The sequence below is a fragment of the Gymnoscopelus braueri genome, assembly GCF_963280865.1.
Source record: "Gymnoscopelus braueri genome assembly, chromosome: 13".
Classification (NCBI taxonomy): Eukaryota; Metazoa; Chordata; class Actinopteri; order Myctophiformes; family Myctophidae; genus Gymnoscopelus; species Gymnoscopelus braueri.
The window spans coordinates 14,154,394-14,171,273 of record NC_137615.1 but is presented as its reverse complement, the minus strand read 5'-3'; the positions used below and the strand labels follow the sequence as shown (position 1 = coordinate 14,171,273).

Sequence of the window (16,880 nt, the reverse complement as noted above, 5' to 3'; positions counted from 1 at the left end):
CTTGTGAGTATGTACGAAAACAAAGTACTAGCAATCAATCATTGTTGTGGCAATAAAATCTCAAATCCTGATTATAGCACAGCTAAGGGCTATTGCTCAGTCCTACTAATCAAAATATAGCACAACTAGGGCCGGGCAATAATAGACCGTCTACAAGCTCTCGATGTATTGCATCGTGATGCATTGTGAGCTTATAGATCTGCTATTTTTTTCCTACTTTTCAAGAAACAGATTAAAACCTGGAAAATACAAAATTTAGTCACAATATTATGATATCCAAAATCCCAGATTATATTTGGTCTCATATCACAATATCAATATAATAACAATATGATATATTGCCCAGTCTTAACCGCAACCTGACAAGAGTTATATTGCTTAATTGAAGTTTGTGTGTTGTGGTGGTGAGTGGTGTGAATCTGTTTTTTTATATTAATAAAAGGTAATTAAAGTCATGTGTTTTATTTCTAGCAATAAAGCTCCTCATTGGCTTACATGTTCTGTACTCTCAGTGAGTGCTATTACGGTATCTATCCACACTATCCTGCCATGTTTATCGCCGTCTCTATGACCACCGATAAACAAGAACTTCTGTCCGTCTGTGCTCTCCCGTTGGCAAGAGATGCAAGTATAGCTATGACAATGGGAAAGAATGTCGGTCCCAGTGACATTCATGGCGATTATGACACTTCGTCTCTGTTGGGTGGACACCTCGTATGTCCAAAACTGTTACTTTACAGGATTCAAATTAAAAAATAGCAAAAGTAGCAGATCCGCAAGCTCGAAACGCGGCGCGGTTTCGAGCTTGCGGATCTGCTACTTTTCATGCTTTTTGTGTGACGCTGTAGTGTGATCAAGTAGGGCGTTGATTTACTGAAAAACACAAAAAGTTTAAATATGGAGATAAGAGGTTTCTGCTCGACGGCAACAAATTGGTTCTGGTGTTATTCCTAAACGGCAATTGTCATCCGTGTGTATGGGGGCATAATGTTAAAGGGACTACACCATGAATTTTAACTTTTACTTCTTTTTTGTGTGTTTTTGGTCTCCCCTACCTCTCTTCTATCCCCAAAAATACCCCCAGTTTGAGCACTCAGGCTTTCACAGCATATCTGGGGTTTTATGTAAATTGGTCTCAAAACAGGCCAAACTGATTTGGCCCCGAAAGTGACGTCACTAGCGGTACAATCCCTCCCGTTTTTCAGTTCCAACTTAAAAAAAAACAACGTGCAAATCAGGACAATGTGGTATTGCAGGTGAAAGTGCTTTATAAGTCAGAGAGAAGTTAGTTGGAATGAGTATATCTGAGGCTTGATTTAGGGCTCAAACCTTTTGAAAAACGTTTGAGGGACATAAACAATATGATATTAAATATTAAATATTTTTAAATTCATGGTGTAGATCCTTTAAGAAACGCCATGCATCTATGTCCTGGTAGTCGTTGAGGAGAGGATGTATGAGTCAGGAGTGACTGTACGTCCACCAAACCGGATAACATTCATAAACGTCAGCATTTCATAACATTTTGAAATGTTACCAGGTATCCACTAATAATTCTTGTTTCCCCAAACTTAGGGTTGTTTCGCAATTTCGAAGAAATTGCGAAAATAATAATAATACTTTTGGATGCTTTTTGTGTGACGCTGTGGTGTAGTATGATCAAGTGTAGGGCGTTAATTTACCATTACGATTAAAATATGGAAATGAGAGGTTTCTGCCCGAGAGCAACGATATCAAGGTGTCCAAGTGTCACACTGTAACAATGTCACTGCTCAATTTCTTACTTTCCTGCTACCCCCCATCTCTCTCTCTCTCTCTCTCTCTCTCTCTCTCTGTCTCCCTCTGTCACAATTATTACATAATCGCCTGATCCCAATTATTTGAGCTAATTGCAAGTGTGTTTTGCATAATCGGTATAATCGTTTCCGTTAACAGAACAGTTGTCATATTTCCCGTCGTTGTCTATGCTCTTTCAACCCACTTTTCACCTAGTGTCACTATTTTTGGACGTTTTCGGCAAATACATTTACGAAATGTTGAAAAACGTTCATTCAAACTTTTTCAAAAATAGCAGATTTCAGAGCTCACAACAATAGCTCGTTGTGAGCTATTTTCGCTTATTATTAAGTATATGGCCTGTTTTGGCCATAGTACATTATTTATGTTGTACTATATTTATTTTGGTCATTGTCTTTTATATCATTGTATAAAAGACAATCATTGTATATTTAAGTTATTGTCTTATCTGCCCCGCGCAATGTTTGTCTACAAAGCCTATTTACTGTATATGTTTCCAATGTTCAGTGCCACAAACACAATTAGATAATTAAATCGCGATTATTTTATGACAATTAACCCATTAATACCTGGAACGCATCTGTGTCACTTTAGATTTCTTTGGCTATTCAAAAATAGCAGATATACAAGCTCATAGCGCGGCACCGAGTGCCGCGCTATGAGCTTGTAGATCTGCTATTTTTGAAAAATCTTGAATTTTTTTATTTTTATTTTTTTTCAAAAAACTGTTAGGATTTAGAAAAAGAATTTAAGAATGGCCAACAAAAATGTCTCTCTCTCTCTCTCTCTCAGGGTTTCTTTCGGCGCAGCATCCAGAAGAACATGGTGTATACGTGTCACAGAGAGAAGGGCTGTGTCATCAACAAGGTGACAAGGAACAGGTGCCAGTCGTGTCGGCTGCAGAAATGTCTTGATGTCGGCATGTCCAAAGAATGTGAGTATTTTTGTGTGTGTGCGCGTGTGTGTGCGTGTGTGTGTGTGTGTGTGTGTGTGTGTGTGTGTGTGTGTGTGTGTGCATTCATATTGCCATCCTCAGATCTCACATCAAAGCACTTTCTCACTTTCTGATTATCACTCATTGTCACTCCCTGTGATTTTAAACTCTGATATGTGTCTCCCTCTAGTGGTCACTCACTCGCTATGATTACACTAGGTATTTTCCCCAAAAATAGCTAGTAAAAAAAAAAAGGTATAAAATAGGGCTTAAATGGTTTATTAAAGATATACATTTTAAATTATATTTAAATATATCTTTTTTAATATGCGATATTTTTAAAAACATGAAAAAAACGCTTCCAAATCACTTGATTATTAGATTTACTTGATTAATACTTGATTAACCCATTAAGACCTGGGACGCATCTGTGTCATTTTTTGATTTGAGCTAAAAAGCATTATTTTACACTTTGGCTATTCAAAAATAGCAGATATACAAGCTCATAGCGCGGCACTCGGTGCCGCGCTGTGAGCTTGTAGATCTGCTATTTTAGAAAAAGCGTGAAAATGCGTGCAAATCTTTGAATATGTGTATTCTTTTCAAGGAACATTTTTAACTCAAATCTTTGCTTCTGGGGGGTCCCTGGAACAAAATATTTTGAGATGGGGGGTCGGCGGCCAAATACATATCATGTTGGGGGTCCTTGACATGAAAATGTTTGAGCACCACTGATATAGAAACATACGTTTTTCAGAAACCTGGCGGGATTTAGAAGACATTGTAGAATCGGCTTCAGGTCTTAATGGGTTGATAGAGAAAGTAATCGATAGAATAATCGCAAAGGAAATATAATCGATAGTTGCAGCCTATTGGATTTATATGTCGTCTCTGTCGGGTGGAAACCTCATATATCCAAAACTGTTACTTTTTCAGGATTTGCGTTTCGAGCTTGTAGATCTGCTACTTTTGATGCTTTTGTCTTTTGTGTGCCGCTGTAGTATGATCAAGTAGGGCGTTAATTTACGAAAAAATACACAAAAAGTTTGAGTAATTATGGAGATAAGAGGTTTCTGCCCCGACAGCAACGATATATATTGTTCCTCTCTCTGTCCACCACTAGCCGTGCGGAACGACAGAGCAAAGAAGAAGAAGGAGGAGAGGAGGGTGGAGGTGGTGGAGAGCTACGTCCTGTCAGCCGATGAAGAGGGGATGATAGAGCGAGTGAGACGGGCACATCAGGACACCTTCCCCTCTCTCTGCCAGCTGGGGAAATACACAACGGTACATAAAGACACACACACACACACACACACACACACACACACACACACACACGTTTGTATTACTACACTTGTGAGAATATCCACATTTTAGGACATTGTAAATGTTCAATGAAGCATTGAAAATAGCGGGAAAATTGCAAAAGAAATGCCGGTTTACAAAATCTGCTACTTTTTGGTATAAATAGTATAAATCAGGCATAACTCATAGTCTTTTGAATAAAATTCAATCATAGTCATATTTTAGTCATCTGAAATGTTTTACCGTTAGTCTAGTTTTAGTCGACTAAATATCATAAGATTTTAGTCGACTAAATATACAGTTGATTTTGTTGACTAAAATGTGTTGTGGCGGTGCCTTGATGGCGTCATAATGGCTGATCTTACACTTCGTTGCATGCTGAACATAGCCGATCCACAAGCTCACAACGCGTCGCAGCGCGACGTGTTGTGAGCTTGTAGATCTGCTATTTTCAGAGCGCAACACCCGAGCGCAACCAAACATAAAATGACTTGTCTTTTAGTTCTACTGGATCTCTTCTCCACTCGTCCCTCACTAACATTTTAGTCTAGTTTTTATTTGTTGACGAAATTGTCAATATATTTAGTCTTAGTTTTAGTCATCGTAGCTTAGTTTTTATTTAGTTTTCGTCGGTGAAAAAAGGTAGTCGAATTTCGTCATAGTTTTAGTCGATGAAATCAACACTGCCTGTGTGCAGGGGTAGCTCCTACCCACCACAGTGGAGACTAGCGGGGCGTCCGTGGTGCATCCGGCTTGTATACATATAGAATAAAGAATAAATAAATAAAGAATGTGTGTGCGCGTGTCCTCTGTTGCAGAACAACAGTTCGGAGCACCGCGTGGCTCTGGACCACAGCCTGTGGGACAAGTTCAGCGAGTTGTCCACAAAGTGCATCATAAAGACGGTGGAGTTCGCCAAGCAGCTGCCGGGCTTCACCACGCTCAGCATCGCCGACCAGATCACGCTGCTCAAAGCCGCCTGCCTCGACATCCTGGTGAGTGTTTAATACCTACGTGCAGTATTTCCAATTTGCAGTACTTTTACTACTACTCCACTACATCTCAGAGGCAAATATTATACTTTTACTCCACTACAATTATCATATTAATTATAAAACTATTTACTAGTTACTTTGTAGATTTGGATTATTATTACAAAAGTTACATTACCCACTTCAGCCCTGTATACATTTCGGCCATTTGAAAATAGCCGATCTACAAGCTCACAATGCGTCGCGGTGCGACGCATTGTGAGCTTGTAGATCTGCTATTTTCAAAAGATTTGTGGGACATACTTCTACATACTGAGTACTTTCTACTTGGGTACTTCAAGTACATTTTGATACCAATACTTTTGTACTTTTACTCAAGTAAACTCTGAATTTCTGACTTTTACTTGTAACAGAGTATTTCTACATTGCAGTGTTGATACTTAAAATTAGAGTACCTTTTCCACCACTGCATGCTCGCACTCACTCACTCACTCACTCACTCACTCACTCACTCACTCACTCACTCACTCACTCACTCACTCACATACAGAATACTAGATATACAATCTCACAACGCGTGAGTTTGTCGGTATGCTGTTTTTGCCAAATGTTTCCCTGTTTTCGCCTATCATGACATGCCCAGAATAGGGACGCTATGGTTTCATGTGGTTAAAATTAAGCATTTCGCCCTCTTTTTTACAAAGCATTGTTATTTATTTACTTAATGTGAGGTGCGCTTTGGATCAAACATGGCAACTAAAAGTTACGCACGCGTGCACACACACACACACACACACACACACACACACACACACACACACACACACACACACACACACACACACACACACACACACACACACACGCACACACACACACGTTTGCATGTCCTCCCCACGGCTTTCCTCCCTTCCACATCAAAGGGCATGCATGTTAAGTGCATATTACTGCCAGGGCCCTTGAGCAAGGCAGTGGCCTTTTTCACCCGTGTCTCTGAAACACTGAGGCATTACTGTGCATTATTAAAAGCGTTACATACTTATTTGCGAGTGATGACACATGCATTTGCTACCTTTGTGCCATGTGGGTCAGCACCCATCATTCTCTGAAGACTTTTGAATTGAGCACACCAGTTTAACCCTTTAAGACCTGAAGCCAATTCTAAAAATGTCTTCTAAATCCTAACAGTCGTCTGAAAACTTATGTTTCTATATCAGTGGTTCTCAATCTTTTTCATGTCAAAGACCCCCAAAATGATATGTATTTGGCCGCCGACCCCATCTCAAAATGTTTAGTTCCAGGGACCCCCAGAAGCAAAGATTTGAGTTACAAATGTTCGCTTTAAATATATATATATTCAAAGTTTTCACGATTTTTCAAAAATAGCAGATCTACAAGCTCGTAGCGCGGCACTCGGTGCCGCGCTACGAGCTTGTATATCTGCTATTTTTGAATAGCCAAAGTGTAAAAAAAACAACAACTAAACAGCAGGTTAAAACAAAACAACGTATCCTAGTCTTTGTACCGAGTGAAAGCGAGGCGGAGATTAACTGTGGTTTGGCAAGAGAGAAATACAGTAAACGAGAGAAATTATGAAGGCGAGTGCTTGGGCACTGGGTTGGCTAACTTAAAGGAGTAGTTCACCTGCCGGTCGGTCATCAAATTATTGCCTTAGGAATGCGACAAAAAACATAAATTCAAGGCTTCATGGGGTGTGTAATTCATAGAAAATAAGTCATTTTTTGGGTGAACTGCTCCTTTAAGTCATATTTTATTGAGCACAGTCAGGCACGTGTACATACAGTATGTGTGCGTCTGCCTGACGGTGATCAATAAAATATGACTTAAAGTTATACAACATATAAAGTACATACTTTGTTACTTACTTATGCACACATGATTACTGATCTGTGTCTGTTATCTCCCTAGCCATTATGGCCCTGTGTAACTCAAGGCCATAGCGCCAAGAATGACAATGTTATTGTTAGGTTCTGTTTATTTATTTAAAAGGGTTAGAAAAAAAATCCTCCTCTACATTGAACATGTATTCTATTCAGCGTTGCCAAGTCTGCTTATTATAAGCAACTTTGGGTTTGTTTTTCTGTAAAGTCGCTTGTAAATATTGGTAGTTGTGGGTTGCGTTTTTTTTTATAGCTCGTTTCTGAAGTGTAGTTGCTTATTTGGGCTCGCTTCCAATTATTTTTTAAATTATGGTTGAAACCAGTGGTTCTCAACCATTTTCATGTCAAGGACCCCAAAATGAATATGTATTTGTCCGCGGATATATCTGAAAATATATAGTTCCAGGACCAGGGACCCCCGTACCAGATTTGTGTTGTTGGAATGTCAAAAAAATAAAACACATTTTGCACTTTTTGGAAAATAGCAGATCGACAAGCTCACCATGCGTGACACGTCGACGCGTTGTGAGCTTGTAGATTGTCTATTTTCAAATAGCCAGGTTTAAAGTGTGACCCAGTCGCTTCTTTTGGATTTCTTCCGGCAACACTGATTCTATCGTGTCCCTTGTCCCTTGTCCCCCAGATCTTGCGGATCTGTACCCGCTACACACCGGACCAGGACACCATGACCTTCTCAGACGGCCTGACTCTGAACCGGACCCAGATGCACAACGCGGGGTTCGGCCCGCTCACAGACCTGGTGTTCTCCTTCGCCAACCAGCTGCTGCCTCTGGAGATGGACGACGCCGAGACGGGACTCCTCAGCGCCATCTGCCTGCTCTGTGGAGGTACTGCACCTCACTGGCTCAACGTCATGTCAAAAGGATTGAAAAAAGAATTGGGCGTTTTACCAAGCTATTCCTAAAGCACATAAACTATGTTCATGTGTAAGTTCTTAGTTCTTAGTAAATTGGTTTCAAACTATCAATACAACTTATAACAATATCACAGTGTGTGAGAACAGACCTGGTCATTTCTACACTGAGATGCTACGGTACTTCTAGCATGATATTTAACGCCATGCAGTACTGCTATCTGACTGTTTTTCATTATAATAATAATTATAATGTGTGTGTGTGTGTGTGTGTGTGCAGACCGTCAGGACCTGGAGGAGTCAGACAAGGTGGACGTTTTGCAGGAGCCGTTGTTAGAAGCCCTGAAGGTGGGTTTTTCTGTTGAACCTAATTGGAAAAATGTGTCTGTAAAATAGAATTATTGTTGTGAATCAATGTCTGAAGTTAAAAAAAAGTGTGCTATTGCATTCCAAATTAGGAATTTTATACAGATCGCTTATCTTATTATTTGAAAAAGTAATGGATAGACTAAAGATAATTGATATAGTTGCAGCCCTATTCCATATTCCATAATGTTGAAACACGGACACCTAACAATATGTAACCATGCAGATCTACGTGAGGAGGAGGAGGCCTGACAAACCCAGCATGTTTCCTAAGATGCTGATGAAGATTACCGACCTCAGAAGCATCAGCGTCAAGGGTGAGACGCGCACACACACACACACACACACACACACACACACACACACACACACTTTAACCCATTTTGACCTAAATCCTAACCGTTTTCGGAAAAATATTGTCTCTGTCGGGTGGAAACCTCATATGTCCAAAACTGTTACTTTTACTGTTACTAGCAAAACTGTTACTGTTACTAGCAGATCTACAAGCTAGAAACGCGCCGCTGCGTGCCGTGTTTCGAGCTTGCAGATCTGCTACTTTTGGTGAATTTGTGTTGATACTGTAGTGTGATCAAGTAGGGCGGTCATTTACGAAAAAAATGTTAAAATGCGGAGATAAGCGGTTTCTGCCCGACAGCAACGACGTGTAGTTTACATGTAGCAAATTCTAAAATGACACGGATGCTTTCCCTGGCTGAATGGGTTAATAACTTTATTCTCCCCCTCCATGGTTCCATCGTTCGTCCAGGAGCGGAGCGGGTGATCACGCTGAAGATGGAGATCCCAGGCTCTATGCCTCCTCTCATCCAGGAGATGCTGGAGAACTCTGAGGGCCTGGAGGGGCAGGGAGCCGCCGGAGGGAAGGGCGGGAAGGGCGGGAAGGGGGAGAAGGCGGAGAAGGGGGAGAAGGGGGAAGGAGGAGGAGGAGGAGAGGGAGCAGGAAAAGGGGAGGAGGGAGCCAGAGGAGAGCGCGAAACCAAGTCCGGAAGCCGCCACTCCAGCCCGTCGCCCGGACCCGCTTCCTCCCCCAGCCCCAGCTCGGTGCCCTGCTCGCCCTCTCCTTCCACCACCCCATCCACCTGAGAAAAAAAAAACACGCACAACCACACACACATACATGCACACACACACGCACGCACACACACACGCCCGCCCGAACATTCATAACCCTGCTCCAGAGCCCCAGCCCGGGGCTGAACTGAACTAGAACCAGGTCTTGGGGGCTGCGTTGCTGTACGACGCAGCTGTCTGGAAGGACACATGGCACTGAAAAAAAAAAAACTGGACCAGAACCCCGGAGCGGGCTCACAGTCAGGGAGAAGCAGGGACTTGCACCTCCGAAAAGGGTTGATTTCAAACCCTACATCAAAATACTGTTAACGTGACGATAACATTGTGCGTCATACGGGGGCTACACGTTGGAACTGTGACACTGGAAAGGGGTCGTGCTTGAACTATTTACACAGCCGACCGATTCTCTTATTGGCGTTTTATTCTGACAGCACGGACACCGGACGGAGCACTGGACGAGTCGTGATCTCGACCTCGTATAACCGTACCTGATTAGCAGACTGAGCAAAGTGCGGATAAAGGAGATTCTCTGCGATTGACCCGTCAAGTGTTCTGAACCTGGGCGGATAATTTGGCCAAGTGCTGGTCAGTTTAGTCCATAAAGTGTGTCCAACCATCCCCGGCCTCTTCAAACTCTTTTACCGTCTACCGTGTGGAGATCCCTTCACAGTTAACAGTACAAGATCACAGTTAAAGATGGTCACATATCAAACAAGTGGCTGGTAAATCCATGAGGCGGTGTGTGTGTGTGTGTGTCTGTGTGTGTGTGTGGATAGTGGAGAAAAAGTGGCGGTTTTCCAGGCTCATTCCCACCATGCTGACGAACTCTAGAACCCATAGTCCTGTTTGAGGTGGACCAAGCAGCATTGCGGCGCTGGTTGGTTGAGTCCTCCCAGTATGACCTCAAGGACCGGTTGGACTGCTCAGTTAGGTTATGAGACGGAGAGCTGGAAGCCCCCCTGTGTTGGCTTGAAGTGGGACAGTTTCCGCGCAGAGTTGTACATAAGTTAAAGCCCTGTTGTACACTTGGTTGCGTGCCGGCGTGGCACGCAGGGAAATAGATGATCTACAAGCCCACGAGAAGCGTGGGCTTGTAGATCTGCTATTTTTTTGTGTGCCGCACGGCACGCAAACCAAACGTAAATCAGGCCTTACAGTGAATGGATGTTGTCTAGAGAGAGGAATGACGGACAGCTTCATTGTCAGAAACAACATTCCTCTACTTTTACTCAAAGGTTTCGTTTCCTATAAAAAATTAAAAAAAAGAAAAGAAATGAAGAAATAAACAAATATGTAAAGTATATTAGAACGTGAAATATATTGTATATATGGGGAAAAACAAGGCCATGGCCCAAATGCACAGTTCAGTACAGTATGTATACATTTCACTCACTGTTACAAGTAACTCCATCAGGTAGCTCACCTCCACCATGGTTTAGGTGCCTTCTAGTCTCTCAAGCCAGACTACTATTGCATCATCTCTGAATGCTACAGCAGAGTCTGTAACTATATCTCCCTGAATGCAGGTAGCGGAAGCTGTCATCTGTTTGCCGTTTGCATTTACTAAAATATATTTTAAAACATTTTTTAAATATCTTTCAGAATGTTCTTTTCTGCTAAGCAGCGAGCCATGTAGGCTTCGACTAATTTGATTTACATTAGGACACATTTGCGCTACTGCAGAGATGAAACGGAAGTGGGGGGTAGGTGTCCGTCTCATTTTCAGCACTTCCGTTGCACAGACTCTATGAGCATTTGAAAATCGTGTGAGCCAACAGTCTGGCTCGAGAGACTTAGGTGCCTTCTAATTATGTTATTCTCTCCTATCCTCACAATGGGGGTGTTTTGTTGTTGTTCTGTCCAGTTGAGTAGATAGCAATTTATAGATTCAGTTTGTGCACGCGGAACAAAAGCGCATCTTGTCACCCTCTGTCAAAGTGAAAGCAATTATTTGGAGGAACTCGCACAACTAGAGTCGTGAAACTGTCTGTTTTGATTATAGCTCTCTTAGTGGTTTAGATCACCAATCGATTGCCATGGCATTTTATTTACTTTCTTACTTCTGCCTTTTTACGAACACAGTAAACACGCTGCATAAATGGCATCACTCACATGTCTCCAGTGTTGTTCACCAAAATGTGTTAACAAAATGTGTAAGTGACATGTTTACTCTTCACTAGTGGTTCTCAACACCCATCCCGAAGACTCCAGATCACTGATAGTTCTTTGCTAAAGGTCTCCAGACCAGTGCTTCCCAATCTTTTGTCCTTGGAGTCCACCTTCTTGCATCTGACAAAAGCTCAGCCCCCCCCCCCCACATGCATGCATACACACACACGCGCACACACACACACACGATTCTCAGACAATTAAACATCAAATGTTATTACTGTACTTCTCAGTGATGTTAGATGTAGAGTTTGTTGTGTTAAAATGACAGTTGGACTGATATCACATTGAGAGACAGTGGATGAAAGCGAGGACATTGGTGCAACACGTTTAAAAAAAATGTTACTACCTCAAAACAGACACAGCCCCACACCCATGCCTGTGATCTTTGGCGTACCCCCACCCAAATGGGGTCTGGGACCGCAGGTTGAGAAACACTGCCCCAGACCACTGCTAGCTGACCCATTCAGCCAGGTATGAGTGTCACATAGGGCCTAAACTAAGCCTGATTAATTCTACTGAAAATACCCAATCTACAAGCTCACAGTTAGAGCCCATCACAGCACGGCAGCGTTTTTTATCTTGTAGATCGGCTGAGTGACAGTGTTACTGCCGGTGACATTATTGTGTTAACCCATTAAGACCTGAGGCCGATTCTAAAAATATCTTCTAAATCTTAACAGTCTTTTAAAAAACGTATGTTGCTAGATCAGTGGTTCTCAAACTTTTTCATTTCAAAGAATCCCCCCCAAAATTATATGTATTCGGCCACGGACCCCCATCTCAAAAAGATTTTGTTCCAGGCACCCACAGAAGCAAAGATTTGAGTTAAAAATGTTCGCTTTAAAAAAAATATATATATTTTTGACTAGCCAAAGTATAAAATGGTTTTAATGGGTTAACCTGTTAACCCACACGGTAACGCTGCCTCACAACAACAATACTTCCGGATCAAACGGTAACCTATTGAACAATATGGGATCCTAGTGACTCCGTTGGACGTTGAGGGACTCTCATAGCCAACCTCCAAGACGACATTGCGTTTTACTTCCTGAGAAAAACATTTACTTTTTGAGGAAATGTGTAGCTTTCAGGTACATCTCTATCAAGTAAATTAGTTCAAATAACATATAACGTACCGTACTGTATGTCTAGGTGTTCCACCATCATCGTTGTAGAATAAAGATTCTGCCTAGTTCAAAACAATGTAAAATCCCTTGTTGAATTTGCAGAAGGGCTATTTGGTTTATTTGATCTCCACTGGTTCTTCTAACGTATAGCTGTACATCCACCAATTGATGTTGTGCTTTGATTTTACAATATACTGAGATTTCTATTCTCATTGACAGCTATTTGAGTGTGAGTTTAATGTTTTAACACAAACAAAAAAACATCTTAATTAAATTCATACTAGATGCTTGTGGATCAGGTCACTAGATTTAAACTGTTTTTCAATCTTTTTGGTGCGGCGCTGGACGTTGACGTCATCTGAGTATCATCTGCTTTGTAGAGCACTGGACACCACACTGTTGAGCTTGCTCATTAATTGATTATTTTGTTTTATCTTTGAATATATATATTTTTAAAGCAAGCGTTTGTAACTCAAATATTTGCTTCTTGGGATTCTACAAATGTCTTCTAAATCCTAACTATTGCTATGATAAGTGGTTCTCAAACTTTTTCATGTCAAGGTTCCCCAAAATTATATGTATTTGGCCGTGGTTCCCCATCTCAAAATATGTTGTTCCAGGGACTCCCCCAGAAGCAAAGATTTGAGTTAAAAAATGTTCACTTAAAATATATATACACTTAAATATATATATTCAAAGATTAGCAAAATTGCACTGTCTAGATTACATCTGCAATGGTGCTGTGTGTGCGTCCATGCTCCACAGAGGATGAGCCAAACTGACTTTGGTGACCCCCAATGGCCTTTCCACTAGCACCATTTTCAGTGAATAGTGACACAATATACAGTATACCAGCAAATTAAATCATTCACACACTGTGAATTGATTGAACAGAAAGTGATTTGAACCCAGCTCTGGACCAAATGCAAACACACACACACACACACACACACACACACACACACACACACACACACACACACACACTCTTCGTCATGCAATATTTCTGCAGTATGGGGGATGTAGTCTGCAACAGATGTTATCATGTTTCCGACCTCAGACTCAAATGACTTACTATCTTTATAACATACATGTGACATTTGCTTTAAATGTGTGCTATGAGCAATTTTTTTTAAGATAAGGTATATGATACGTAGTTCCTTCCGAGTGGAAAAGATGTGACGTTTGAATTAAACTCGTCATATGAACAACAACAACAACACTGCCGCTGTATAATAACAGCTTCTACTCCAATACTGTAACAGGTTACTGTAGCAGAACCACAGCACTGAGCGTAGGTCTATACCAGCCACATACATTATGTACTGTATCTTAACCCATTCAATCCGGGAAAGCATCTGTGTCATTTTAGATTTCTTTGGCTATTAAAAAAAAAGCAGATATACAAGCTCATAGCGCAGCACCGAGTGCAGGGCTATGAGCTTGTAGATCTGCTATTTTCTTTTTTAAATCGTGACATTTTCTCCAAATCCTTGAATATATACAGTATATATATTTTTATAACATTTGTAACTCAAATCAAAAAACTGTTTTTGTTTTTTTTAAACGTATGTTGCTATAATAATATCAGTGGTTCTCAAACTTTTTCATGTCAAGGACCCACAAAATGATATGTATTTGGCCGCAGACCCCCATCTCAAAATATTTTGTTCCAGGGACCCCCGGAAGCAAAGATTTAAGTTACAAATATACAAAGATTTGCAAACTTAACCAAAACAGCATCATCTTAAAATGACACAGGTGCGTTCCCGGTCTTAACGGATTAAATAAACTGTACAACTATAATGACATTAGAAATGACTAAGCGTGCGGTCACACCCTGTGACAGCCACTCTGTCAGTTCGTCCAAAATGTTCAATCAAGTGCAAACCGCGAGCTTGGTCGCAGCAGCTCATCGCAAATTAAAAAAAAAAAACACACATGAACCAGGCTGGACGTTTTTTTTTTAAAAGCAGTTACAACTGAATGACGAGTACTTTACCTACACTCAGTTTTTAAAGCGTGACCAATCACTCTGTGTGTGTGTGTGTAGGAGAATATGTATTGGACTGTAATATTTCACAACACAACTCAATACCTTTTAGGGGTCGTTGCTTTTCCCTCACACTGTGTTATTAATATATAATGTCGTCTCACCATGGATTTATGGATTGTTTTTTTGTTATAACTGTCCTATCTCGAGACAGTAGCACACCCCAATGTTCCAGAATGTCCCTGTGTTACACCTGAATGTCTCGGTGTTACACCAGAATGTTCCAGAATGTTCCCGGTGTAACAGAATGTTCTGGACAGATATTGTTTTGTTTTACAAAAAAAGGACCATTAGAGTAGATAGTCTGTGCTAACCTTTCTGCCCCCCCCCCTCCGTGCACAACTGAATCCAACCATGATGTATCCAACATCAACACTTTGCTACTATGTGAGAAATGAAGCTGAATAAATTACCTCAGTGATTTGTAACTGTATGTTTCTGTTCTTATTGATGGGGGCAAAGTGTTGGAAAGGTGTGTGTGTGTGTGTGTGTGTGTGTGTGTGTGTGTGTGTGTGTGTGTGTGTGTTAGTTATTGAGCGCAATGTTCTATTTGTAGCAGCGGGTAGCTCTGCCGCGGTCCAACTTCTTCCTGTGGTATAGGTATAGCTTTCAAAACCATACTTTCACAGTAGCTTAACCTAAAGTGTGGAAGATTTTGTGCAGATATGCAACATTCAGAGCATGCACTGAAGTGACTAAATGATGGAATGAAATGTCACCTAAATGAAATCATTGACATTGCAGGATTTCTGAGAAAGCAGAAACCACAAGACATAGGCTATACCGTCCTTAAATGCCAGGTGCTTTGAAATAATTTCCTTTCTGTGGTGAGAAAGCATAAGAGATATGCTACATAGGCTATACCGTCCGTAAATGCCAGGTGCTTTGAAATAATTTCCTTTCTGTGGTGAGAAAGCATCAACTGACAGCTCAGTGAAACCTCCCCCCCCCCCCCTCTCTCTCTCTCTCTCTCTATCCCCCTCTCTGTGTTTTTTGTGTTCTGTGTGGCAGCTGAATCAGAAACAACTTTTATTTTGATACAACATTTTTATTTTGCTTGTTTGTTAAGTTGTGAGATAGAAACATAAAATATAAAATGTTTATGCCGATATAACAGATTGAGTGGTTGCGGTTGTGGTTGAGTTGTGCTCTCACGCTCTCAGCCTGCAGCCCACAGCACAGCATTGAAGTTCGATTCGTTCACACAGTCAGCCAGCTTTGAGAGAGACACCCAGAGTGACAGAAAGTGTCCAGTGAATGTTCTCTAGCTTGTCTGCACATCCAGGATGAAGACGCTGTTTCTAGTCATCTATGGTGAGTTTGTGTGCCTTATATCGCACAAAAGTTTGTTTTGGTTCACTGTAACTTTACAGTAACTGTTGGGGAACTATCTGTAAATGTAATTGTGGAACATGAAACACAGGACTGTATGCGTTATCTTGAATGCTAGAACATACAGTCAAGTTTTACCATACCGTTTAAATGGGTCTCCAAATGTATACAGTATGAGCAAATTAAGTGACTACTGCATATTATATATTGTTATATTGTTGTTATTGTTTTGTCAGGCAAATATGTGAGAATGGTAGTGGGTGGGTGGTAGTGTGTGCTTTTGTTTTTCTTACATCACCCTTCTTCTTCGCAATTTTATTTGAATTATACTCTATTAGTATTACTATTACTAAGTCGCTGAACTGACAAAAACTAAAGCAAACTAAGTGACTATCTATTGAACCACAGATCTCCACAGAGGAAGTGGTAGAGCTAACTGATGGAACGTTTCATGCTCGTGGGTGGTAATGTGAATAATCTGTTGCCTTGCTGAGGCTTTTGAAGGACTTATATGGGGGATGCTGTCTACAACAGTATTATAATTTTCCATATTCCAACATTAGACTCAAATTACTTACTACTATCAAGTGATGTTTGCTTATAAGTGGCATAATCCCATAACTACTTGAGTGCAGACTGCTTGTTTCAAGACAGTACAGTTTCTTTGTCAATTATGCACAAGGAGATTATCAGTACAAGCAGCTTTCTAAGCTTTCTCCAAAATAAGTGAGTGGTGACCAGTACTTCAGAATTCGTAAAAGAGCAAAAATAATGACCATAAATTGAATTTGTGCCACAAACTTTTACGTTTTCTGAAGCGGAATAGACCTATATTTACATATCATTACTTTAGTGTGAATCTTCAATGCAGCGCACCCCATCCCCATGGTTTAACCATGGAATTGGGTGACATTTTTAATCGAGCAGAGCATCAAGCA

The 16,880-nt window shown here is 41.0% G+C and overlaps 1 protein-coding gene across 1 annotated transcript in view; it reads left to right on the top strand.

The window, feature by feature from the left end:
• Nucleotides 1-15,038, top strand: part of LOC308099212 (retinoic acid receptor alpha-A-like) — a 40,869-nt gene extending 25,831 nt beyond the window's left edge. The window contains exons 3-9 of the mRNA XM_080447859.1: nt 2,590-2,731; nt 3,855-4,015; nt 4,855-5,031; nt 7,573-7,777; nt 8,084-8,151; nt 8,396-8,486; nt 8,936-15,038. Of these exons, the coding sequence (XP_080303985.1) occupies nt 2,590-2,731; nt 3,855-4,015; nt 4,855-5,031; nt 7,573-7,777; nt 8,084-8,151; nt 8,396-8,486; nt 8,936-9,270 (1,179 nt within the window). The 3' untranslated portion in view covers nt 9,271-15,038. The remainder of the gene's footprint in view (nt 1-2,589; nt 2,732-3,854; nt 4,016-4,854; nt 5,032-7,572; nt 7,778-8,083; nt 8,152-8,395; nt 8,487-8,935) is intronic.
• The last annotated feature ends 1,842 nt before the right edge of the window (nt 15,039-16,880 follow it).